The 27190-nt window shown below is 35.3% G+C and overlaps 4 protein-coding genes across 4 annotated transcripts; 3 read left to right on the forward strand and 1 right to left on the reverse strand.

Annotated features, from left to right (window-relative positions):
• The first annotated feature begins 2871 nt into the window (after window positions 1-2871).
• On the forward strand, window positions 2872-5147 carry LOC145760149 (uncharacterized). Its single transcript, XM_082574026.1, has 5 exons — window positions 2872-3019; window positions 3409-3602; window positions 3943-4129; window positions 4307-4447; window positions 4837-5147. Exons 1-5 carry the CDS (start codon window positions 2872-2874, stop codon window positions 5145-5147), a joined length of 981 nt encoding a protein of 326 aa, XP_082430152.1.
• A 1244-nt stretch (window positions 5148-6391) lies between these two features.
• LOC145760150 (vitamin D 25-hydroxylase-like) lies at window positions 6392-8270 on the forward strand. The gene is made up of 3 exons (XM_082574027.1): window positions 6392-7256; window positions 7409-7683; window positions 7860-8270. The coding sequence occupies exons 1-3, from the start codon at window positions 6392-6394 to the stop codon at window positions 8268-8270; spliced, it is 1551 nt and encodes a 516-aa protein (XP_082430153.1).
• Window positions 8271-9307: 1037 nt separating this feature from the next.
• Window positions 9308-11665, forward strand: LOC145760151 (cytochrome P450 2J4-like). The gene is made up of 3 exons (XM_082574028.1): window positions 9308-10202; window positions 10648-11123; window positions 11261-11665. The coding sequence occupies exons 1-3, from the start codon at window positions 9308-9310 to the stop codon at window positions 11663-11665; spliced, it is 1776 nt and encodes a 591-aa protein (XP_082430154.1).
• Window positions 11666-11747: 82 nt separating this feature from the next.
• Window positions 11748-27052, reverse strand: LOC145760152 (uncharacterized). Its single transcript, XM_082574030.1, has 26 exons — window positions 26879-27052; window positions 26239-26316; window positions 25653-25803; window positions 25094-25238; window positions 24609-24816; window positions 24250-24421; window positions 23824-24172; window positions 23166-23442; window positions 22642-22821; window positions 21948-22126; window positions 21396-21543; window positions 20849-21061; window positions 20258-20527; window positions 19502-19720; window positions 18872-19142; window positions 18402-18509; window positions 17597-17777; window positions 17005-17235; window positions 16295-16481; window positions 15727-15886; window positions 14924-15092; window positions 14556-14694; window positions 14065-14189; window positions 13388-13645; window positions 12728-12829; window positions 11748-12049 (listed from the first exon to the last, which is right to left on the reverse strand). Exons 1-26 carry the CDS (start codon window positions 27050-27052, stop codon window positions 11881-11883), a joined length of 4863 nt encoding a protein of 1620 aa, XP_082430156.1. The 3' UTR covers window positions 11748-11880.
• Between the last annotated feature and the right edge of the window lie 138 nt (window positions 27053-27190).

The following is a 27190-nucleotide window of genomic DNA, read 5'->3' on the forward strand; positions in this document are numbered from 1 at the left end:
AAACCACAAGCAACATAAAAAATATAATTGAAATATAACCATAGATATTACGTAATGTAATATTTTTGATGTAACAACTTAAATCGTAATTTATAAACAATTTTTGTTAAACATTACTACTATTATTACATTATTCAAGTTTGTAATAAATAAAATTATATTAAAAATGGTTGTGTTTTGAAAGTAATAAAATTTACAATGTTTCAAAGCCTATAACTAAGTAACTGTAGCAAGTGTTTATAAAGTATTTCGTTTATGTTATGGTACAACATAATAATTAAACGACGCTGAAATGCTGTCGCCATAAACTGTTTACGTTTATGTGTTTTGGTACACAGGATATCAGGATTAAGATTTAAGCTTTAAAATGCAAGATTTCGTTAAGCGATTTCTCCTATAAATACTTTTGAAAGTTATCTTATGTTCCATCTAAAACTCCCGGGCGACCTTTTTTTTATCGAACCTTGTAAAATTGCTAACGATTTGTAACTTGTCGCGATTTTGATCTAGCTTAATTTAATACAGGACTTAACGAGTTAAATGCCGTTTTCGATAAGCAAAATTGTTAATTAACTTGAATGTAAATATTAGGTTAATAACAAACCTAATTAATCCAATCTAACCGATTATCATTAATCATTATGGCTCACGACAGCCAGACCAAAAACCACTGTAAAATTAAAATTATCACAGATATCAAGAAAACAAATAAGCGTATAACCAGTGCCCAAATATATCACAAAAAATCTTAATTTACCCTTGAACCCTACGACTAAATCAATGTTTATTTTAAATTATTGTTTTTATACCATTTTTGTTTATTTATTCAAACAGAAACTTCGAGTTATTATTTTTTGGTGGAGATGATTATTAAACGCCGGACGAAATGTTAAAAAAACACAAATTATAAATTGAAGTGAAATAGGGAAATAATAACTGTTTCAAATTCAAAGGACAGCCCGAAATACCGGTTTGCATTTTAAGAAAGTAATTATCCAAGTACAATAATATTTGCACAAGGTCTTAACGCGCAGCGCTCACATCGAATTAATGTCATTTTCATCCTAAAGTAAAAGCCTTAAAATTGCTTACCGCTAAGCAAGACCTTAAACAAATTCTCCATAAATTGTTAGGCTCTTACCAGTCGTGATAACGGCTTCTATATGCGGACACTGCTATGTTGTTTTACTGATTCTATTTATTTACTTGTCATAAACTCGGGGCCCGCAATTATTTGTAGGCAAATAAACACGAACAGGAGTCGAAGGTTCGAGTAACTTTTACATAGACTTGGCACAGTAATTGCCCCTTGGCAAACGAATGTCGAAAACAAAATATAATCGAATTTTAATTGAAAAGATTTGGAAATTATATTCATTTTAAGTTAATAGCCTACCTTAAAAAAACATTTTTTTGCACAAAATGTGTTGTTTGATTTTTTTGCAATAAAACAGGCCTTTCAAAAATTAAAAAATAATTACCAAGAAATAGCGTAGTGCAAATGCCTTGAACTTTGCAATTAGAATATGCATTAAGTATAAAATTTAATGTGCCGATAATTTGAAAAAAAATGTACATTTTCTTATCATTTTTTTCATATAAATAATAATGTAACCTTGTTATAACATAATTATCTTTGGCTCCGAAATAGACTTAAATATTTCTCGACCTACAACGAAAAAGGCCTAAAAGGAAATACAATGTCTCTTAAAATTTCATTTCGCCTGCAATCGTTCACTGTTTATTTATACCTGGATCTTAATTGGCGCTCGTTATATCGCAATTGAATGTCGCATTCCGTCTCCGTGTGTTTTGATTTATTTGTCTTATTCGCTACACCATCTAGCACAGTCTTATTGATGAGTTTGACACATAGGCTTATGACGGCCGATTAGTAACTCAATGCGAGAATTAATCATTTCTTGATAAGTCTAAGATAAGTGAATGTAATTTCGGTACTGGGGGTGATTAATTAGGTTTAAGCCTGCGCCCGCCATTTTCTACGAGCGACGGTTTCCAAGATGCATTCTAAAGCGTTTTAGGGCACAGACATTAGAAAAATGTAACGTGTCAGAAATAAGCAGTCTTTAAATAGAATAATTTGATCGGTTTTTCAGGTACTTGTAATTGGGTTTAAGAAAAGTAGTCTAAAATATACAAATAACCTGTTTCCAGGTGTGAAGGGCATTTTTGCGGCAATCTATTTGTTTGTGGCGTGCGAATGATTTCTTTAATCTAAGCTTCTTGAAACCTACACGAGGCGATCGCGGCACCAAAAGAAACCCAAAACACGGACCTAAAATAGGCCCTAATCGTTGTAATGAAAAGGTCAAACGTCCATCAATAAGGCTAGGCTGAGTTATTTCTGCCGAAGAATGATGCACTAGAGCCCGGTCTCTGCGTTTTCGATTGTTTTGTCCCAAAACAGTACGCGCGTATAGCCAGCTCGTTTGTGTTTGCACCACTTCTTTTAAGACAAAAAGACACCGTGCCGGAATTCGCGTTAAGTTTGTTATGTAATTAGCTAAAAGGTTTTAATATCAGCGCTTGTGACGCCGCACCAAAAAAATCTCAAAATTTTGCGATTTTTCTATAAAAGGGACGGGTCCGGATTAATGGTTTATAAACAAGGAGCGGCCTTAGCAAGCATGGTTAACTCTTATACCCAAAACTTAAAATAGCTCATATATATTTTGCATTTTTAGGTATATTTAAATTGAATAAAAAAAGGCAACTTAAGAAAAAAAATTAATAAAATAAAGTAAATTTTTTTTGCACAAAATTTTATGTTTTTTTGGGGCTATTCAATTTTTTTTTAAAATTTTTTGTGCCATTATCTACAGATAAGAATCAGAAATATAATAAATAAACATGGTTACTGTTAATCAGAAGCTATTAAAAGTCTTGCTCGTGGTTTTCGCTTTCATAACATTTGTGCTGGCCGCTATCTTTGCTTTTTTAAACAGCGTTCCTATCACAGTCAACACATTTGGAAGAAATGTGCAACTTCTTTGCCAAGGTAGGGTAAGATTTAATGTTGTTTGGGAGTTTTAAAGACTAACAAAAATTAAGGTAAACACAAAATGTGTGTAGCTACGTTTTTTAAATTAAAAGTATACTTTAGAAATAAACTTATTAATTTATTTCTTATTAAAGTCTAAAAAAAATTGTAAAAAAAATATTTTTGGGGAAGAGTGTGCTGTTCGGACGTGTTTTTAAGCCGTTTGTAAACTCCAGGTTCAAGGGCGAATAGTGTGGCTCTAGTGCGGCTCGAACTCGAAACCTTTCGTCTTATATTTCACTGCAGTAATCTATATACAACACTACCGCACTTATGTTAATATTATTTTACTTAAAATGGTCAATTAAATTTTTTTTTACATTCGTTAACGCCTTAATTTTTTAAAGGTCTATACCGATACAACATGGAAATTCTCGCCGAAAAATACCCGATCGCTATAACACCCGCTGGCTGGGTGTTTTCGATCAACTGGCCCCTTATTTATTTCTGGAATCTACTCTCTGCAATCTACATGTTGGGTTCGATGTTTTTACCACCTGACCAGAACCCAATATTACGCGCCAGACCTCTATTGCCCCCGGTAAGAAACTTTTGGTCCAAAATGTCTGGATTTTCTAGCAATATTTTGATATTCTCGATGTAAGAGGGTCGACTATACAGTTTAGAATTAAAGAAACTCACGTAACTCCAACCCAGTCTAAAAATGCCCTTAACATTTATGGATAATAATAACCCAATAATAGTGATTTTGTGTAACTACTTCAGGCTTTTCCCGATGCTTGCAGGCTTTGCAGAAGTAGCTATCTTTAGCGCCACGCTCAAAGATATTACGGGCTCTTACGCGGTGACGCTAAAGTGTCCTACTATAAACACCTTGTTGTTACATAAATATATATGTTCACATTTGTATTCTTTTAAAGGCGTTCTTTTTTGGCTGGATTTCGACCTACGGTTCCATTATTGGCTGGTTATTTAGTTTCGATGCCGAACTTTTTGAGTTGTCCGCATTTTTACTGATCCTTGCCACGGCTTCGACTTATTTCTGTCTGGGAGTTTCATATCGAGCCATCCAGCAAGAGGAAAAGTATTTACAGCAAAAATGTAAAGGTATTAGAGAAACATTTATCATACGAATTTATTTTATTTAAAATAAAATAAATAAACATAAGCAAAAACTTTATTTTTTTTCTAATGAAAACTAACTTACTTCATTAATATATATTTAACTTTAGAAAAATTTAAAAATATAAATAAAAAATTAATTATTTTGTATATTTTTTTTAGTTATGCTTATTTTGGTTCGATTTTTGGTTCACAACGGTCTTGCTACGTTGTCGGTTTGGATAACTTGCGCTAGCCTTCTTAATCTAAATCTTACTATTTACTATAAGGATAGCCCCGATTCGAATACCGCTATATCTAGAGGTATGTATGTAAATCAATTTTAATTTAAAGGCAGCAATTTAAAGATTTTTTATTTATCTTTTATGTAGAGAGGTCCAATTTATAGCCCAAGCGCAGGGTTACAATTGTTACTCCGACTTAGTCTTAAGTAAATACAGGCAGCTTGGGTTAATATTGATAGCAATTCAACTGCCATTTTTTTAAGCTTAACAGGAATTTATACCATTTATAGCGCCTTATTTAAGGGCGCCACAGAATAAAAGCATTGGGAATCGAACCCAGAACCCCATGTATTACATAGGCAATAGTGTATTTTTGTGCATATGTCTTAACCAATTTATCCTTACTACTTTGCTGTTAATTAAAATAACAACAAGATGCCAAAATTTATAAACGTTTTTTCGTTTCAGATATTATTTCTCTCGAAAAATGCGGCACAATCATGCTGACCATCGCCGTGGTGGTAATACTTGGTTGGTTCATTATCGAAAACTTTGTTTACGAAAAATTTTGCCACTACACACTTGTTATCCACCCTGGCCTGGTGTTCGCCTTTTCCGGAATCGTTGTAGCGAATTGGAAAAACTCGTCGGACCCGATTTCTTTGTTTGCGTGCGCGGCCTTGGGTCTGTGTGTACTTGCGTTATTATTGCGAGCAGGCCTGTTTACGTACAACCAAAGGAACAGAAAGACTGTCAAGTCATACGTTCCCCCCATTTAAGATAGTACCTGTTATAAGTGTTGGTTTAATTTAAATAACAAAATGCAACAGATTGTAAAAACCGGCAGCGTGGTGTAGTGGTCAGAAAACTTTATACACTACATGAGGTCCTGGGTTCAATCTCCAATAATCTCATGCTGTAGCCCTCTTGAGTTAAGGCGATATAAATGGTATGAACTCACCTAATCAGCAGAATTAAATGTTGGGCAATTATATATATTATCCCAAACTGCCACAGGCAACTCGAGACTGGGTCGGAGTAACTCTTGTTACTCTATATTTGGGCCGCGCATTCGACCTTCCCACATCGAAAATAAAGATATATACAAAAAAATGAGTAAAAAATACGAGGTTGATTCGAAAACAGCATTCATTTTCATTGGCTATATTTTCTCATAAGATCTTTTTTTATTATTCTGCCTTCACATGTTTGTTAATTTCGCCGCAGTATTTACTCTTTGTACCGTGCATAGTACTATTACAGTTATCTGACCTTTGTTTAAAGTAATTTGCACAATAAAGATATTCACATTAAGCAAATTGTTGTTCGTAGAACTTAAGTTTAGTAACGATTAACCTTGCTATTTTAACGAATGGCGTAAACATCACAGTTGTCCTAATCATTGTTGCACTTGCCTAATGAGATATTTCTCTTGTGTTGACACCCTTTGATAAGGCGAGTTTGGTGTAAATTACTCAGTTTAAATGAGGTGTTACATTTTTAATGAGTTGTGTTTTTGAGAACCTGCCTAACGGTTGGATTGAATTTTTTTTGTGTTTTCCCATTAATTGTAAATCAATTTTATATGCCAAACTCTGTGCTATTTAGTGAGTTGTCATATAAAAACGGCAGTAATTGAGCAAAGTAAATGTTATAATATAGCGACACCGACAGCTTTGTTTTTAGAATCGCAGTGTTTACTTTCTATAACAAAGGTGTTCTATTAAAGTTCATTTACCTTTTGCCCAGAGTTATTTAAAATTAGCCTAACTGTTATTGATGCGACTTGAAGGGAGTGACGTTTAACCTTGTTCGGGCAAAGTAATATGACACTAGTTTAATTACTGTTTAAACATTATTGAAAATTTCAAGGCTGCTGTTTACGTGATATTAAAAACAAGTATGTTTATCAGGCTTACAAAATGAATGCCCATACACTTCTATCTTTAATGCTGGCGCAAAGCCTTGAGGAGAGACTAGATATTGTTTGGAGCGTCAAAAAAGTTCTCCTTTAAGAAAAAACATGTATGTTATTGTTAATATTTTTAACGCTTTACCAAAGCCCACATACAATTACTGGTTTGCTTTTGTTCTATGTTATCTTTTATGGAAATTATGGAGTAAAAGACCAAGTGGTGCACCGCCAGGTACCAATGGAATTCCGCTCATAGGAGCCATATCTTCATTTCGGACAAACATAGAACAGGTTTTAGAAAATTGGGCTAAGATCTACGGACCTATATTTATGATCAAAATGGGCTTCACAGACGTTGTGGTGCTAAGCGACTTGAAAATTGCAAACGAACTGTTGGCTAAGAATGACAAGGTCGCAGATCGACCCGACGATGGGTTACCAGTATTCCGAAACAACATAGGTATGCTGATGCTTAAGTATGGGCAATTTCATCAAGACCAGCGCCGATTTGGGCTAAAAACTCTCCGAGAACTTGGAATGGGTCGACGCAGTCTTGAGCCAAGGCTTATAGACCAAGCTAACCGACTGTGCAACAAAATCGAAGAGTATTGTGGGTTAACGAGTCCAGTTAATTCAAAATCTAACCTTGAGCCTATCTTGTACGACAACGTTTCGAGCGTAATCTCTGAAATAATTTTCGGACACGATGTTACAGAAAAAAACAAGACTCTGCAAAATTTGATTAAGAAAATGGGAGAACCTAGCAAACGAAACTACCTGGCGGGATTTCTGATGATCTGTCCGTATTTGAAACACTTTCCAGTGTTTTCAAGTGTCTCAAAATCTACGATCGAGTTTGGAAACAACATGAAAGAAGTCTTTACCAAAGAAATCGAAAAACAGATGAAAGATTACGACCCGGAAATTCCTAGAGGCTTTGCTGATATATTTATAAACCGAATAAAAAGAAAAGGTAGGCTAAACAAACAGTAAATATATGCGCAAAGTATTGCAAAAATATTGCTGATAACACGTTGCCCTTGCTTGATGAATACTGTTCACAAAAGTAATACAGCTTAGGCTATCTTTTCAATTACAGTTAACATAACTTTGAATAATTTACAGAATCAAACCATGGCAAAAATGCTGAACTAAACCTAAATACTGATATTGACGACTCGTCATTTACTAAAGAACAGATGATAGCCTTTGTACAAGAACTGTACTTGGCAGGGACCGACACGACCTCCACTACCTTATCTTGGGTGCTATTTTACTTAGCATGCTATCCCAAAGCACAAGAAAAACTGCATGGCGAGTTAAATACGGTAATTGGAGAAGATGGGACTCCTGGAATAGGCATGAAAGCGAGTTTTCCGTACACGATGTCAGTACTACAGGTAAGTGGAACTTAGGCGAAATTATCGCATAAGCCTGTATAGAAGCAAGGTTAAGGGTGTGTCTAAAATGCATATTACCTGAATTGAAACCTTTACCGCTACTATCAATGTTACAACTATCAATAAGAAAATTTGATGCTGATTCAGTCGGCTAATTCAACATATATATTTTTTAGGAAGTGTTAAGGTTACGACCACCTGTGCCTTTAAGCCTCCCTCACCGAGCTATAAAAAGCACAATAGCTTCTGGTTACCATATTCCGAAAGGAGCTCTGGTATTTACAAATCTATGGGCGATCCACCATAACGAAGACATGTGGATAGATGCTGATACTTTTCGGCCTGAAAGACATTTAGATGCAAACGGAAAGTACATAAAATCGGGCGGTGTTGTTCCGTTTGGTATAGGTAGGCGATCTTGTCTTGGCCAACAGCTTGCCATTATGGAAATTTTTCTTATGACAGTTAGTGTATTCCGAAAGTTCAGATTTTCTCTGCCCTCTGGTTTTAAACCAAATATGGAAGGTGAAAGCATGATAACGCTGCGACCGCAAACTTATGAGGTGCTGATTGAAAAGAGGGTCTAGGTTGGCTTAGCCTGGTTTTTTATAAACTTTATTTTAATCTAAGCGATCTCAAACGCAAATGCAATGCAAAACCGCTTGTTATTATTTTGTAAAACTGTAATTTGATTTTATCTTCGTTTTCTTCTAAAATTTGTCTGTTGTTTGATTAGTATGCAATATATATCAATGCAATAAATATTTCTCAAATACTTGTAAAAATCAAATCTTTTTAATAAAAAAATATAAAAATGATTAGTTAATCGGACTAATTAGCTAAAATGTTAACGATAGCCCACTTTTTGGTAAGTTATAAAAATGCCTTAAAGTTACAAAACTTACCATGCGGGCATTGACGTTCGCTTGACAGACTATATTAATAAGATTTATTTTCTTTTGGGATTGCATTCTAACTTATAATAAGATAAAACTTAATATTTAAACCCTTAATCTAATACATCCACAATTTCAAAGACTGCAAACTAAACATGACCTATTGATGCTTTGAACAAAAATTTAATATTTAAAATTTTACTTACATTTAACATTACTTTACCCTGCGTAGTACTAAACACAAGCAGTTGTTTGGTTGAAGGGCTAATTATTTATTTCTGAAGCTTAGGCGTTTGTAGTTTAAGGCATGCTGCGCCGAGGCGAAGTTTTGATCAGCAGTCTTTAGCTTTGCAACAGGAATAGAACTGTTGGTAAGAATATTAGAACAAAATAGAAAAGGTTAATGTTTTTTGAAATAAGAAAATATATATTAAACAATGTAAACCATGTGTACTTTACGGATTTTTAAAATATTAGAACTGCAAAGATGATTAGATATGAAAGCTATAAAAACCAATGCAATTATAACATACTAATAACCTACTACAATATATAGTTTACATAGTTAAAGCTAGGGTAAAAAAGCTATAACGTTGGAGAATAAATACTACAGATAACATACTCGGTAGAAAGAAATTTTAAGGGCCTCATGTAATAAGTCTAATTGATAAAAATAACTTATAACATTGCATTGCAGTTTTCTTTTTTTGTTACTAATTTTTTTAAAAATGCAGTTGTTAATTACTTTTAAACGCCTTGTTTTTGATTCTACCGTCTTCTTCGATCAGTTTATTATCTCAGCGTTACTGGTCATAGCCTTCTGTCTAATATGGATTCTATGGAGCAAAAGACCAGAAAATTCTCCGCCAGGAAGTAACGGTTTACCACTGCTAGGTAATATCCTGGCGTTACGAGATAAGCCTGAACGCGTGTTGGCGCAATGGAGCAAGAAATACGGAGATGTATGCATGATGAAAATGGGCTTTGCAAACGTTGTTGTGCTGGGAAGTTACAAAGCTGTTTTCGAGGCGTTCGCTAAAAGCGGAAGCTTTGCCAACCGTCCTTCCACGGTCGAGCTTTTTGCCGACGGACTTGGCCTTCTACTTGTCGACGCCAACGACTTTCATAAAGTCCAGCGTAAATTTACACTTAACACTTTGCGCGAGCTCGGTATGGGAAAGCGAAGCTTTGGGAATAAGTTGACAGCCACAACCCGAAGTCTGTGTAGTAAAATAGAAGCAATGTGTGTTGAAGCTGGCCACAAATCAAAACCTTTCGCGTTTGACCCAATTATTTACGAGAACGTGGCAAGCGTTATCTCGCAGATGATCTTCGGCTTTGATTTACCCCAAGAAAACCCAGAGTTTAGGAAGTTGTTGTTGAAAATGATCGAACCGAACAAGTACAACGCCTTGTCGGGGATCCTGATGTTTGCGCCGTCTCTAAAATACTTTCCAGGCTTCTTGAAGATTGCGAGCATGGCTAAAGTCTTTCAAAAAAATATGCACGGATTCATACAAAGAGAAATAGATAAACACGTGGAAACCTTCCATTTATCGCGCATGCGCGACTTCATAGACCGATTTCTTGAGAAGGCGATGGGAAAACAAATGCACACTCCTAGTAAGAATTTAACAATTTTTTTATAATAAATTTAACTTTAAAAAAATATTTTAATTTTATTTTCAAACTGTTTATCGGGTGTAGGATTTTTTTGCCAATTGTGATTCATATGTCAATATGAATCACAATTGGCAAAGGCAATTTACGACTGGGTAAAGGTAACAGCTATTATTCTTTGTTGCCTGCCTACTTGACATATCGATAATAAATTACCTAGTTTTATTTCCATTTTTTTTAAGACAACTAAGGCAAGGACAAACAAATTTATTAAAACTATTTTCATTTATTTTATTAAAATAAACACTAGAGTTGAATTATTAAGTTGATATAGTTTATTTTTAGTTGGAGTTTAGGTTGTAAAAAGCAAAGTTGTCTTTAAAATTGACCAATCACCATTATGATATGAACTAGCTCAAACATGATAAGAATTTACAACACCCTACAGGTCGCAGGTCACGAAGGCGATCCAGTCGCCAGCAATCACCCAGTCTCAGGCAAAGAAAACTATCAACAAGACGAGATAGCGACTCCAACAACAACATGTTCAAATCGCGAACCCCCCGTCGGCCCTCGACACCTAAATACGGCAACTTTCTCACCGTCCCTGAAACTAGGACCCGCCGAAAACAAACGCCTGTAAAACCATCTCTAGCGCCTCATGTGACGCGTCGTTTATCCTCAAGCAATAAAACACCACATTATTCGTTCTCAGTCGATCAGTTGGTGTCGCTCGTCCGCGACTTGTTCGTGGCGGCCGTTGACACAACCTCGTCGACTATCTCCTGGATCGTTTTCTTTATGTGTTATTACCCAAAGGTCCAGGAAAAAATGGCAGAAGAAATTGAAGGTGTGTTTGGCCAAGACAGAATTTTGACAATGTCAAGCAAAGAGAAACTGCCTTACGTTCTGGCAGTCATTCAGGTATGTTTAGGCTAGATTGTTAAATTTTACTTTCATATACAAAAAAATGAAAGTAAATGGATACTAAAATAACTTGATACACTACTTTTGTTTTTTGTTAGAAAATTTTGACTTTAACTTTATTTTACTATTTCTAGGAAACTTTTAGAATGCGACCCCCAGTCCCACTTGCCTTGCCCCACTCGTGCGCTTACGATTCCACGCTAATGGGGTATCGTATTCCAAAAGGGGCTATTATCTTGGGTAACATATGGGCCGTGCATTTTGACCAAGACCGCTGGCCAAATCCGCACGCTTTTGCTCCGGAGCGCCATCTACGGGACGGTAAATTTATCAAGTCGCCCCACGTGATACCGTTTAGCATCGGAACGAGACATTGCGTTGGCCAACAGCTAGCTAATATGGAGTTGTTTTTTTGCGTCGTCGGTTTACTGCAAAGATTTAAGTTTAATTTTGTTGATGGTTTTAAACCTGATGTGGACGGCAAAAGCATGGTGGTTCTAAGGCCTCAGCCCTTCGATATTGTAGCTACAGTTCGATAGTAATAATAGAATGCCTGTTGTAGTAGATTATGTTAGATCGCATTAAACCCAGTCAAAATTGGTTTGTTTTTTATTTGGTTTATTAGTTTGTGAACTCAATTTGTTTTTGTTATGTTTGACTTAATAGTGTACCAAATTGGTCTAGGGTCATAAAACAACTTAAAAATAAAAACTCTTTGCTCAATTTGCTTATGATCATCACAATGTCTGAAATTTTATTTATTATCTGACGGCATAGAAAGATTAGCAAAATGCTCAAGGAGGTTAATGTCTAGAACCCCCGTCCGTCTACTGTTTCTCGGGGTTCTGGGGCTCGACTTGTTTTTTGAAGAGGTACTTCTGAAACCACCCACAGTTGAAGGATTGGAGTGTCGAATTTCGGGGCTGTATAATATTAAGGAAATAAGAAAACAGATATATTTTCCTTAAGTTAACTAACAGTTGTTAATAATTGGCCTAAAATTTATTTATCCTTAACAAAAACCGGCAGCATGGTGTAGTGGTAAGAACACTTGCTACACCATGCGTGAGGTCGTGGGTTCAATCCCCATTGATCTCATGCTGTAGCACCCTTGAGTAAGGCGCTATAAACGGTATGAACTTCTGCTGAGCCAGCACTTAATTAGCAGCATAATTACTGGGCAATTATAATCTATAATATCCCAAACTGCCACAGGCAACTCTAGACGGGGTCAGAGCAACTTATGTTACTCTATGTTTAGGTCGCGCTTTCGACTTTCCCACATCTAGGATAAAGAAATCTACAGCCTAAACATTTGTCCTGACACAGTTCCGAGCTGACTTGGTTAGTTATGAAGGGTTCGAACTGTTTGTAGCATTTTATTAGCAAGCGCTATAGCATGAATGCAGTGGGGATTAAACCTAGGACCTAGTAGTTAAAGCCAATTTTTCCCCTTCCTATATTCATGATACAGCGTTGCAGAAAAGAATTCTGCGTTTACACAAACAAAAATCGCTTATTTATTAGATATGTCAACATACAATTTCATAAGTGTGCGTTCATAACGATAAAAACTTAAATGAAAACGCATGAATAATTACCTTGCGCATCTCATCATACTAAACTTTCGTCTACGGATCGGTTCGATTAAAGTTACTCCCTTGCTCACTGAAAACGTCAATCGGAGGCTCATGTCATCACCAGCTAGATAATAAAAACATATAAAGTTTACATAAAACAACAAAAAATATCACTTAATTGTTTTGTTATTATTTTTTTATTGCTAAAATCTAGCCCAGTTTAAAGTTTGATCCCCACTGGTCTTATGCTGTAGCGCCCTTACGTGGGGTGCTATAAACGGTTTGAACTCCTGCCAAGCCAACACCTTAATAGCAGATTTATTATCAGGCATTAAAAATCTATAATATTTTAATTTACCAACGACAAGCCGAGACTGGGTTAAAGTTACTTATGTTACTCCATGTTTAGGTCATAAAATCGAACTTCCCACGTCGAAATAAATAAATATAACAAAAAGTTGTCTTCTCGAGGTATAAGTTATTATAAATACAGTATGCTGCCTTGCTGTTAAATTTTTGAGTTTAACCACCGTTTATAGCAACCTACCCATGGACGCTACAACCATGAAGCAGTGGTAGTCGAACCAACGGCCTTATGTTGTGATGATTAGGGTATTTAACAACTTTGCAGCGCCGCCAATAAGTTAAAAAAAGGTATTTTAAATAACAGATATAAAATCTCCAAACGGAGAACCTCTCCGCTTTTTAAACGTTTTCGGATCCATGTTCAAGTAATCCGGCAAATCCGCTGTTCTAATTCTCGACGAATATTTCGGCTTTAGGGACTTTTCTTTCTCTTCATCATCTTTAAGTCCACGTTTACCAGCAAGTTTTTGCTTTCTCATGGCTTCTGCAATTACCGGCGTCATCTTGAGACCGTAAATTTGTTTAAAGCGTTTTGACAGCGTAGGAATGTACTTGTAATACTCGTCGCAAAATCTGCAAAATAAAAACGGACAGAGTTGCAATTTTAAATTAACTAGAATTATTTTTACTACTTAATTTTATAGGTCGAAAATATAATGGGTGAGTTAATGATGTCGGCAGCAAGGCGAAGTGATTAATACACTTTGCTTTACAACATGATATTATACACTTGATATGATCTGCTTTAATGTTGTAGCTCCTTTAAGTTTGACTCTAAAACTATAGAAACTCTTGACTATAGCCTAAATCAATCGGGAGATTGGTTAACAGTCAACATTCTCAATATCACTCAAAACTGCCAACAGAAACTCGAGACTGGGTCAAGGTAACATATTTACTCTATGGTTAGACCTGTGAATTTCTCCTTGCCACATCACGAATATCATCTATACAATCAGACAATACAAGTTTCTCATTACTTAGTTTATTACTTTTTCCAAAAGATTAGCAGCAGTGGAAATACGTAAATAGTAGCCTCGTGAAATAAAGCTCGGTCGATCAAACCGTTGTGGAGAGCCTCTGTGGTTATATCAGCTACCTCTTGGGGCACATTGACCTAATTTTTTAAATTTAAAACCTTTGCAAGAATGTCATTTAATAGGAAACATTGAATATGGTATCCAAAGCAGTGTTCAGAACCCTTGGCTTCACTACATAAGTTCCTCAGTTCGATTTCCACTGCTCTCATGCTGAAGCGCCCTTGAATAAGGCGCTACAAACTGTATAAACTACTACTGGGCCAACACTTGATCTGCAGCTTATAATTGTCGGGCAATTATAGCTCTAATATCACAAACTGCCAAAGGCAATTCGAGGCTGAATTGGGGTAACAAATATTACTCTATGTTTAGCTTTTGAAGTCTATATCAAATATGGAGGATAAATATATGTTGAAAAATGTCATCTTCTTTAAAGAACATACCCTAACTGCTGGCAAAATAGATGAGTCGATATAACAGTCCACAATAAGCTTGGCTTTCCAAGACAACATTTTATTTTTGCCGTGCGGTTCTTTCGACATAACATCCATGGCTGTACTGCAATCCGCCATCGACTTATAACTAAAAATAAGTAATTTGTGTTTTTTTCAGCCTTGGTGTAAAAAAGATGACTAGTCATTTTCTCTCCAAATCAATTTATAATTTTAGCAGAATATTTACAGTTATAAAGAGCCTTGTTCAAAGACTCTAAAATCTATTCAAGGACTTCAAGAGATCAATCCATGCAAGCAAAAATATCATTGTCTGGCGTGAAAAGAGTTCACAAGATTTATACAACAATATATATTACCATTGTATCTCTCGCCAGAAGCTTAAATCATTATGTAGAAGTTCGTAGGTGACCAGCTGCCCGTTAATAATACGTTGTTTCAAACCTTTTCTTTCTCTTTCTGGCTCATTGTTGTTTCGAGTGAGATCCAGCAACGCCATCGTATTAACGCTTCGTTTCGCCACAATATCTGCAAAAATGATGACAAGGATTTTGTAAGCCCAAAGTTTTTACATTTCATTAACAAATAAACAAAATTATCTACAAAACTCTAAATTAGTACACTTTTTTGTATATACCTTTATCCTCGATGTAAGAAGGTCAAATGCGCGACCTAAACATAGAGTTACATTAGTTACCCCGACCCAGTCTCAAATGGCTTTTAGCAGTTTGGTAAATTATAGGTTATAATTGTCAAAATTATGCTGCTGATTAAGTGCTGGTTCAGCAGGAGTTCACACCATTTATAGCGCCTTATTCAAGGGCGCTACAGCATGAGAGCAGTGGGGATTGAACCCACGACCTCATGTGTGCTGCCGCAAGTGTTTTTACCACTACACCAATCTGCCGGTATATTGACATCATCAGATTGATTAATATTAAAAATGACACAAACGGTTTCAGAATGGGCAAACATACCCAAATTAATTTATTAATAAGTCTGTAAAGTCGATAGTGAGGTAAAGCATAGTTATGACATTGAACTACGAGCCAAAAGGTTTCGTGTTTGAGTCCCACCAATGCCACACTAATCGTCTTTGAGCTCGGCACGAATAGATCTGTCACGCGTCTTAATAAAATGTTTTCAATCTAGTTTGTTTTACCCGATAACATGCTGTCGTCTGGAGCGCGCACTGCGTCCTCTCTGTCGACCTCCCTTTTCAAAAACTCTCGGAAGCTGTAAACGAATCGTTCCTCTCTCATGCATCTCATAAACTTCGCAGCTCGTTTGATGAAATCGTTGAATATAACCCAAGCTCGTTTCTAAAAATATGGCCCAAGCTCGTTTCATTTTTTTACGAATTTAAACAAATTAATGTATGATTTTTTTCTTTTTTGCAACTCTTAGCCGTGATATCTCGAAAAGTGATAATTCAATATTAAAGAAACTGGTATGATTTAGTAATAAGCATGCGGCTTTACAATCCTTAAAAAAAATTCTCTAGGATGATATGGTTTAAGTTTTTTACCACTATAACGCTAATGAGACAAAAAAACGCTAATGAGACAAAAACCATAGATTTGGAGCGTTTTAAACTTTAGACCATTTAAACCTTAGTCAATGATATGACTATTGATACTATTGAAAACTAAAGGGCCTAAGAGGAACCCTATGAGTTATCCTTCTCAATTAAACTGCTACTATGTTAAATCCTAAAGTAATTTGCTTACCAGATGTCCCTGTTTGAGTTTTACAGACTTGTCAGCAATGCTGATTACGTCGCTTGGATGTGTAAACATAGAATCTGTAAAAGTGTCGGCGTATTTTCGGAACCAACGATCTTCAATAGCATTTGCTACCACATTTTGAGCTGTCAACAGCATTGATGTAGTCACAACGTCGAGATATGGAATTTCCCTGTTTAAAGATTAAAAAGAAGTCTTGTAAACACCATTTTAATAAGGAGAAGGCTGTTCGACATTGTAAATCGACGTAAAAAAGAAACTAGGTCATGTAATGCAGTCTAAACAAAAAATTGGATCAAATATAAGAGTTAAACCTAATTTATCACAGACATTTTTTGGTAATAGATTTAATATAGCATTGTTTATTTATATTAGAAGCTTAAAGAGATGCCACTTTAAGACCGGCAAAATGATATCTTTTAACGCTACTTTATACACCTGTCCATTAAAGCTACCTCTTTCTTTAAAGTGATAGGTTTTTGTATTTTTATTGGGTAAGGAAGGGTGTGCAGTTAAAACGTGATTAATATATACGTAAACGCCGGGCTCAAGAGTGAATAGTGTTGTAATGGTGCGGTTTGAACCCGAAACATTTTGACTTGTTCTCAGCCGCCATAACCGGTATACCACACTACCGGACACTAATAAATTTATTTTAAAAACACAAAGTTACTAATATATTAGATAATATCTACCGAATAATGTCGGCACTGCACTGCAAAATCTTGGTCGCAGGCATTTTCGCGTTGTGGAAATAACGCTTGATAATTAACTTCGCCTTGTTCTGGCGTTTTTTGATGGTATCTGTATTCCTCAATGCTTCGACTGAAGACCAGAACAAGAAAGGGGTATCTGATCTGTATGCCTTCAAGTACCTCTTGAAAAACTCAACGTGAGTTTGGTCGTGCAAGACTTCGTGGAAATTTCTAAGAAGCATTATTTAAATGTTATTTCAGTTTAGGCGTAAATAGACTTACAGTTAAAAGTAGTTAAATTTAACTAAAACTACATGAAGTCTTGTGTTCAATCTCCACTGCTATTATTCGATGGGCCCTTGAAAAGGGCATTATAAACAGTATTAACTCCTGCTAAGCCAACACTTTATTACTGGGAAAAAATAATCTATAATATCCTAAACTGTCAGAGGTAACTCAAGACTTAGTCTGGGCCAAAGGCAACTTGAGAATTGGTCAAAGTGTAACTGATTCTACTTTACGCTTAGTTCGTAAAATCGATCTTCCTACATCGAGGATAAATAAATATAAAAAAATATATTACTTAACTTACGCTGGTCGTGTCATTGGCCGTTTTAAATAGTGGCCGCCACGTTTGATAGGTTTAAAAAACATTGCTGAGTTTGGATGGCGCTTCACAACTTTGAGCTTAGCTTGAGTTACTATTGGGTTTTTAGGCTCGGGATATTGTCGAATAGACCTTGCTGCCAGCATTTTCATATCAACTGGTGGTTCTAAAAAATAAAAAAAGCGTTGCTTTAAAATTAAGCCATTTATTGGATAGTTGAGTTGTCAAAAATAACATTTTTTTGTGTATATCTTTATCCTCGGTGTGGGAAGGTCGAGTGCGCAACCTTAACATAAAATAACATCAGTTACTCCGACCCAGTCTCGAGTTGCCTGTGACAGCTTGGAATATTATAGATTATAATTGCCCGATAATTATGCTGCTGATTAAGTGTTGGCTCAGCAGGAGTTCATACCGTATATAGCGCTTAACTTACGGGCGCTACAGCATGAGAGCAGTGGGAATTGAATACACGACCTCATGGTGGTGTAGCAAGTGCTTCTACCACTACACTACGCTGCCGGTGACTATTTAATTTATTACACAAGCAATTTTTTTTATTTAATAAAAGTTTTAATTTATTTAAATAAAGAATGTAGAAACAAAACACACACAAACAAATATTAGGTATCATTATTTTAAAGCGTTTCTGCGTCAAGAAAAATAAGTAATTAAGATTTAGTAAAAAAGGAGAAGAAAATAAAAAAATGAAGAAAGAAAAAAATAAAAATAAATAAGCATTGATTTTAAGTTACAATCTACAGTTGTTTACATATATTAAAAAAATCACCAAGTACTCTTTTTGGAGGAAGCGGAGTTCCAACTCTTCCATCTTCATCACTCTCGAGTCCTGAATCCTTATCTGGTAACTCGGAGATCGGCAAATGACTTCTCCCGCCTTCAATAAAAAAATCAAGTAAATTATGAGTTTTACTTAAATTTAAAAAAACAATTTAAGTAATTAACTTAGGGTTGAACACATTTTAGTAGTTATTGAGTTTTCCTACTCACGAGCAAACATAACATTCAAAACGATTAAAGTAAATAGTAAGTTCATTTAATAAGAGCATTAGATTTAAGAAAATATCAAATTTTTTTTATACAGAAGTCAAGTAAAAGTTGAGTTTTCTTAACTAAAAAAGAAAATGTTGAAGTAAATAGCGGCGATTTTTTTAATTAAAAAAAAATTATAGAAAATTTAAGTTTGCTTTCTAACTTAAGAAACCTAACTCAAGAAACCAAACTCAATAAAGTTCTTACTTGGTAAGTTACTTTCAATCACCAACTTATGTGCCCGCATCATTCGCCCCTTCATCTCCTTCTCGATTCGACCCAACTTCTCGGCCATCGCCTTTTCTTCGTTGGAGGAAAGATGCGTCAACTTTTTCGGCAGAAAGGGTGCCAGGGGAGCAGAGTCGGGAATCCGTCTTGCTATAATAGGAGGAAGTAGCAAGTTTTGTTTTTCGGAATTGATCGCAGGTAAATGAGAGTTTCGAGAGTCAAACATCGTCTCGTCCTCTGTCTTAAATGCCTGAAGTATAAAAATATACGTCTAAGTTGCATAATGTGAAATCAAGATTTCCGTTTTTGAATGCCTAGAGTCAAGACCTTTCGTTTTTAAATGCCTAGAGTATATAAATATAAATCTAAGTTTCTTATATGGTACATTTAAGGCATATAACACTCCGTTTTTAAATGCCTAGAGTATATAAATCCAAATTCAATATATGTCACATCAAAGGATTAAAACACTTCTATTTAAATATCTGAAGTATATAGGTATAAATCTAAGTTTTATATATGTTAAATCAAGGGCCTAAAACAATCTTAATAATATAATTCACAAACTTAATAATATAAAAGCTGTTTATTAAAACAGATCTAACTTACGGCGGCGTTGTAAAAAGATTGTATCTCTTGCACACAATAAGCCTCATAACTACATTTCAGATCTTCGAAAACCTCCATGTGCAGTTTTCTTAACTCCCAAGGTATTTCCCTCAAGTCGGTGGTGAGAACTTCGAATATTATCGCTTTCCTGAGATTTTCTGGAGACTCTATATGGAATGGGGATGAGGGAAGAAGATATTGAGTGACAACAGACCTGACCTATTAACAGAAAATGTATGAAAGAAAGAAATATTAGATATACTAGTCAATAGTTCGCCCTACATGCTGCATTTTAATTGTTATATAGTCACAACCCTTTAATATTTGCCCGTGTTAATTTAATCGCATATCAATTCTAATTTAGTCGTGCGACAAAACGGCAGTTTTATGTATTCTGTAACCTAAAAAATGGACATGCATATATTGGTCACTAAGCACCATTGAATTAAGACAACAATCAATTAAAATTACCATTAGGAAAAAAAAAGAAGTAGAAAAAAATACCATTGCCTTATACTGTAGTATACCGATCATGGCGTCAGACTACAAGCCACTTCGGGTTCGAGTCGCACCAATGCCACACTATACGGATACCTTAAGAACGTCTGAATATCACAACCTTACCCGGTAAAACTATTAAAAACCTGTCTTCTTATTGGGAAATTGGAGAAAAAAATTACCATAGCCTTACTTATATTTTAGGTAAGCCTAAAACATCTTATTTTAAGTAAAATTTTTTAAGTCCATTCTACTTACTGATTCAATGAAGACGGTAAAATTCATCGTTCCGTACGGGTAATCCCAGCGGACTTTTTCGACGTCCTGCCAAAAACTCAAGTAGTCCAGCAGCTCTTCGTTGTCCGTGTTAACCAAAAACTGCTGAAACGGGTGGGCTGCCACGTGGTCGGTCTGTAGGGCAATAATCATTCTCTTGTTTTTCGGGTCGTTTCTGTATTGGTAGTCTCGCTCCATAGTAAAAGTCCATTTTAACTGAACAGGAGCTACATGCCTGAAAAATACTCGGAAAGAAAATTTGATTTAAGATAACAAAGATTAACTGTATCCTTTATATGGCAGAATATTTAGACTTTAATTTCAGAGCTTCGTCCGGCAGCGTGATGTAGTGGTAAGAACAATTGCTACACCACATGTGATCGTGGGTTTAATCCCCACTGCTTTCTTGCTGAACCGCCCTTAAGTAAGACGCTATGAACCGTATAAACTTCTGCTGAGCCAGCACTTAATCAGCAGCATAACTGTGGCAATTATAATCTATAATATCTAAAACTGCCAACGGTAATTCGAGACTGGGTCGAAGCAACTGATGTTACTCTATGTTTAGGCCGTGCAGTTGACCTTTCCACATCGAGGAAAAATATATATCCTAGTCCTTATCGGGCGACCCTTATTTATATAGCTTAGCTTGTACAATTTTTCTATTGCTTTAACTAGTATCTTTTTCCTTGCGGCTTTTTGCGTTTTCTTTTTGTCGACCTTCTTCGGTTTTTCATCTTTTGTATTTGGGCCGTCTCCAGACAAACTGAAAGTCAGCGTAGTAACCTAAAAATAAAAAATATGATGAATCACTTGTACTTCACGGTCCTTAAAAACTAGGCCCGTAGAGTACGAAAAAGAATCTGCAAGGACCGTAAAAGAAAAGGGAGAATTAGCGAGAATTATTAAGTACAAAAAATGAATTAGCGAGAACCGTTAAAGGCGAGAAGAATTGGCGAGAAGAATTGACAAGGCGAATTAGCGAGAATTATGATACACAAGAGAAAATCAGCGAAGACTATAAAGTAGCCTAAGGTATTAGAATTTGTTCGAGAACCGTAAAGCATAACGTCAATGTGTTATATAATTATTATATTTTTGTTTGCCTAGATTACTATACCTTTGCCTTTCTTGGTTTGATTCTAACACTAGGTCTTCGTTTCTTAACAGCAGTAACCATGGTAGCAGTGGAACCGATAGAATCTTGTAATCCCTTTCTACTCATTTTTCGCCCTGAGCCGACTCCGCCCAACTTAGATAACATTACCCTGTTGACAAATGGTTTAGCACTGTTATAAAACCTTAATTAAAACAAATTATATATTTTAATTGCTGTGTTTTAAAATACAATTGTAAGAGCAGCATGGTTTAGTGGTAAGAACACTTGCTACACCACCATGAGGTCGTGGGTTCAATCCCAATTGATCTTATGCTGTAGCGTCCTTGAGTAAGGCGCTATAAACGGTATGAATTCCTGCTGAACCAGCACTAAATCAGCAGAATAATTACTGAGCAATTATAATCTATAATATTCCAAACTGCCACAGGCAACTCGAGACTGGGTCGGAGTAACTGATGTTACTCTATGTTTAAGTCGCGCATTCGACATTCTCACATTGAGGATAAAGATATATACAAAAAAAAGAGTCACTTTACTGAATTTTATATTTACCCGCCACCGTCGACAAATTTCCCTTCAAACGAACCGGAATGTTTTCTTAGCATATTAGAAGACATGTCTTCTTGCGAAAGGTCCCAAAACGAGCCGGTCGTGCCGAGAAATCCTTCATTCTCGTTACCATTACCGGTTAACGATGGCGGAGTGGTACTGGATGGGATGCGCAATGCTGCCTTAAATACAAAGAAACTATGTCCAGTTTACTGTAAACTTTACTGTAAAAATTATTTTTAACATTTTACCCACAATAGTTACATTGCATCTCTAACTTAAACATCTTTTTTACCTTCAAAATATTACCTTTACTTACTTTTAGTATGTTACCTACCTTTATTTAAGTATTTTTTAACATATATATGACTCACTTTAAACAAACTACACCACTACAACATTACTTTCAACGAAATTTTTACCATTAACCAAAATACTTTTAATATTACACCCACTTTCAATATAATGTTCAGTTTTAACATTTATTTTTAATATAATACTTACTTTGAATAGTTACTCACAGTCAATCAATTAATATCAACAACACATATGTGACTTTCAACATAATATTTACTTCAACATATTACTATCAACCAAATTATAAAAAATTGTTTTGCATTTAATTGCCTTCTGCTTATCTTGAACTTAAAGAACATTGTAAACAAATTGATTGCCTTTAACTTTTACTATTACTTACCTTTAGTAACGCCTTCCCCCCTATATTGTCCAAATTCATAGCATCAGGCCTGTTTAACGCACTAGACATTCTTCTACTTGTGGTACTAGTCGGTGAAGTTGGTGCACTACTTGCATCTGTATCGCATGATCCACCCAACGCGTTGTCATCTTCCAATTCGTCAACAGTGTTGTCAACAATCTAAATTTTATCTTGTTAGTGTAGGAACTGTTTTCTTGCCGATTAAATTTAATTATTCAATTGACAGTTTAGGCTCAAAATAGCCTTATATAGCCTAATATAGTAAGATTTTTTATGAGAAACATGCTTAAGTATTTATGTTTGATTATAGCCTATTAGTTTAGGCTGAAAAATGGCCTTATATGGCCTACAGTATAATTTATAATTCTCTATTTAAATTAAAATACACCTAAGTGCTCGAATTTAACTCGGCAGTTAAGGCTCGAAGAATCCTTATATAAAAATATAACTCATACCCATTTTTTCAAAATATATGAGAGTTTTTTTAAAATGATTAAACCTGCCTTTTGAGGTAATTTTCGTTTTCCTTTTGTCTTAATCTTAACGTTAATTTGATCGGCTGTAACACTGGTTCGTCTGTGGGAAGATGTTTGCAACAATTGTTCAAACTTTTGTTTTCTTGAGCCAGCGGAGCGACTAATGTGCCTGTCCTGGTAGTGAAACTTTTTTGTCTTTTTGCTTTTGCGAAATTTGTCATGCACACCCTCCCAACTTTCAGAACTTTCGCCACCGCTTGATGAAACACCCTTGCCACTTTCAACAGCTTCCTCGTCTTCAAATCTGGGTTAAAATAATATAGGTAACAATATCCGGAAGCGTGGTGTAGTGGTGGTCAGAACACTTGATATCACTAGATGAGGTCCTGGTTTCGTTTTCCACTGCTCTTATGTTGTAGCGCCCTCATGTAAGGCGTTAAACTCCTGCTGAGTCAACACCTAATCAGCAGTCTAATTATCAGGCAAATATAATCTTAAACTTCCCAAAGGCAACTAATTTTACTCTATGTTTAAGACGTGAAGTATGCCTTTTTATATGGAAGATGAATTTTAAAAGCAAAATATAGTCGAGACATGTAGGCCATGTAAAGACTAAGTCTATGTAAAAAAAACATTACACAAAGTTCTTTACAGAATAATTTTATTGTAATTTATAGTAATTTACCCGCTTCCACTACTACTTCCTTCTTCCGAATATGAAGAAGACTTTTCTGGACGTGAATCAGATGACTTGCGAGATTTTTTTACTTTTTGATTTTTTGATCTTCTTTTCTTTTTTCTTTCATCATCATAAGACGGAGGATATTCTTCTTCGTCCGAGCTAGAAAGTCCCGGAGGAGCGTGGAATTTAAATGATACTTTTGTCTTCTTTTTGTCGGAGGACTCTTTTTCGGAGACCTTTTCCGTTGGAGTATCATCAAGAAACATTCCTTTGGGCTGAATTATCGTCTGACTTTTACCTCCTGGGGTCGTCACATCGATTCCCGGCGTAGGCGAACTACCGTCGATAGAGGCTGTAGTTGTAATAACAAGAGATATACACTCTATTTATTAACAAAAAGTGTTAAAATTACAAGTAATACCAAATTACCTTTACGAGTATATCCTCCACATTTGTTAACCAGTTCTCTTTCCGGTTTTACTCCTTTCATAAATTGAATAGCAAGCTTATAATATGACTTTTCTTGTGGTGTTCTTGTCTTTATCTTAGCTGTTGTTATGTAACGAGGTTGCCAATAAGTTTTCAATCTTTGAAGGCATAACTAAACAAAAAAATTAACTTTAAATATTAAGCATACCCTAAATAACGATATAAACTAAATTTTATAACTTCCAAAATAACATTTTAAAATACACTTAATTGTAAAGTTTTGTTTTCAGCATTTTTAATCAATTTATTTAAATGAAAAACAGGGAGAAGAAATGTTTATAATTTTGCATCCATTTTACCTTTTGCATGCAAAGCGTAAACTTAATATCGTAATCTCTTCTTCCAGCGTCTCCTCCGGATCTTTTGTGAGAATCCGGTAGATTTTCCCAAGCTGCGTCTAGAAGATGTTGCGGGAATTTCATCGATCCACTTCCGGCAAAAAACTTCTCTTTGAGCTGGTTGAACAAATCCATCGAGCTGCGCGAACGACGCTTAATGTGATGATATCTAAGCATTTATTTAAAGCATTTATTTTAAGCATTTATATAAGCAGTTAATAGCCTACAAGACTTTTAACTTTATTAGTACCTTAGTGTAACAAAGAAAATATAAAGTTATATCACTCATATTGTTACTTAACACAGTGTTGTTTAACATAGTGTTGTCTAACAACGTGTTGCTTAACATAGTGTTGTTTAACATAGTGTTGATTAACATAGTGTTGCTTAACATAGTGTTGCTTAGTGTTGTTTAACATAGTGTTGTTTACTTATTATGCCCTTACAATCGCTCGACGTCCAGCCAGAATTGATACATTTCGAAGGCATACGGCGTTCTCTGAAGAAATATTCGAAACTTTCGCATTGCTGAAACGCTTCCAAAGCATTTTGTTTCTAGCCAGGCCAGAGATTCGTTGACAGCAACCTCCTCTGCGTAAAAAGAAAAAAGATAATAATAATGTTTTTCGGCAGAGTACTCTAGTGGTTAGAACATTTAGCTTCACTACATAAGGCCATATCGACACCAACTACTTTCATGCTGCAGCGCCCTTGAGTAAAGGCTAAGTCGAAAATCATTCATTAGTTTAAACATCAGACAATTATAATTTATAATACCCAGAGCAGCCTAAGTCAACTTGAAACTGGGTCGGGGTAACTAATTTTATGTTTAGGCCGTGAATTCAATTACTTAACATAGAAGACAAACAAAACCAAAAAAATATGTCAGTTTGCAAGCATATCTATCTAAGTAATATAAAAAAATGATGTGTAGCGCCTTTAGCTATGCACCTAAAGCACGACAGTTTTAAGGCATATAGCACTGTTTAGTAGCGGCCAATCTACCTGATGGAGTGAACTCATATTGATGAGTTCGTTCAGTTGAATGTTCGATCAAATGCTGTGCCAAGTGATACTCGTGGTACAGGCGACTCTTCGTAAATAAAGAAAAACGCTTTCTCCAAAGCCATTCCAGCAAACCATTACGGTTTAAAACCTTTTAAAAGCGAATTTGATTATGTCATACAAATTTGTTAAAAACAGTGTGCTAACATATTACCGAAAAATATTTAACCGAATATGTTTTTTTACCGAAAACCATGCGCATGACAACGGTATTTCACCGGCAATGGGGCATTTTTAACCCCTTTTTCACCCTTGACCCTTCTCCAAAAAACGTCATAATTTACCATTTACACTACTTAATTATTGATGCCTAATTTATTAAATCTTAGCGCAAATCGGGACAGATAATGATAAATTTAGTAAAGTTAATTGTAGTTTTAACGTTACTAAAGCTTGCATAACCTTCAATTTGCGAAATTTCACAAAATCTTATTCGGCAACATTTTAATAAAATTTATTTTTTAGTTTATTTTAAAAGATTTCGAATATCTTGCCTTCTTAATTGCTTTTTAAATATATCACTTACGTATTGGTTATGCGGCAAATTGGGTTCCAATAAAAATTCCTGTCTTTCTTGACTAAATGCAACGAGCTGTGCAAAAGCCTGTAACAACATAGACTTTATCCTAGTACAACTGCAAATGCTAAAATATTTTACATATTGAAAAGGCGCAAAGTAATATTGGAGCTTTATCAGCGTCGTCCGCCAAGTATATAAATTGCGGAATTGCAGAATTTTTATAACCTTAAGGCCAGTTCACACGACAAGGTAACGTTGCGTTACGTAACTTTGCGAGTTTTACAGATTTCTTTTTTAAATTTTAATAAAAAATATCTAATAAAAGTATACAGCTTACGAAATCTTACGTAATTTTCGCTCCAGCCACAAAATTTTACGTAATCTTACGTAATTTTTGCAAACTTTCGTACGTGTGAACGACTCTGTTCATTTTAAATGGTTGCGCGATCTTGCATTACGTTACGTTGCGTACACCGTGTGAACGGGCCTTTACCCTAATCTTTTTTGTACATTTCGCCTTTTACGCATTTATTTTAGTACTACTCGTTTCAACGGAGACGCTTATAGATTTCCGTAATATTAGCATCTGTCCTAGCTTACTAACTTTAAATGTGGCATAATATTAACTAAATTGCATAAGTTTTACCGGTAGGCATATAAACTTGTTGAAGTAATCAATAAACAAGCTGTCTCTTAACAAAACGCGGAATTCTGTTAGCGAAATCAAAGAGGTACCTGAAATAACAACACCTTTTAGCAAGTTTCTCTGTAACTGATTTCGTGAAAAACGAAACGCAGGCTTTTTACCTTGTCTCGGCATTTTTTGCTGGTTGCGCTGTTTTTCTCATAGCCTAGTTAAGTGAATAGTTATTTTACTTGTACATTTGGTTTCTTTTTTGTTAATGAATTCTTACAGTCACGTGATTTCAATATGTTATATTGTTTAATTGTGACATCA

Source organism: Corella eumyota, chromosome 7 (assembly GCF_963082875.1).
Source record: "Corella eumyota chromosome 7, kaCorEumy4.1, whole genome shotgun sequence".
NCBI classification, from domain to species: Eukaryota; Metazoa; Chordata; class Ascidiacea; order Phlebobranchia; family Corellidae; genus Corella; species Corella eumyota.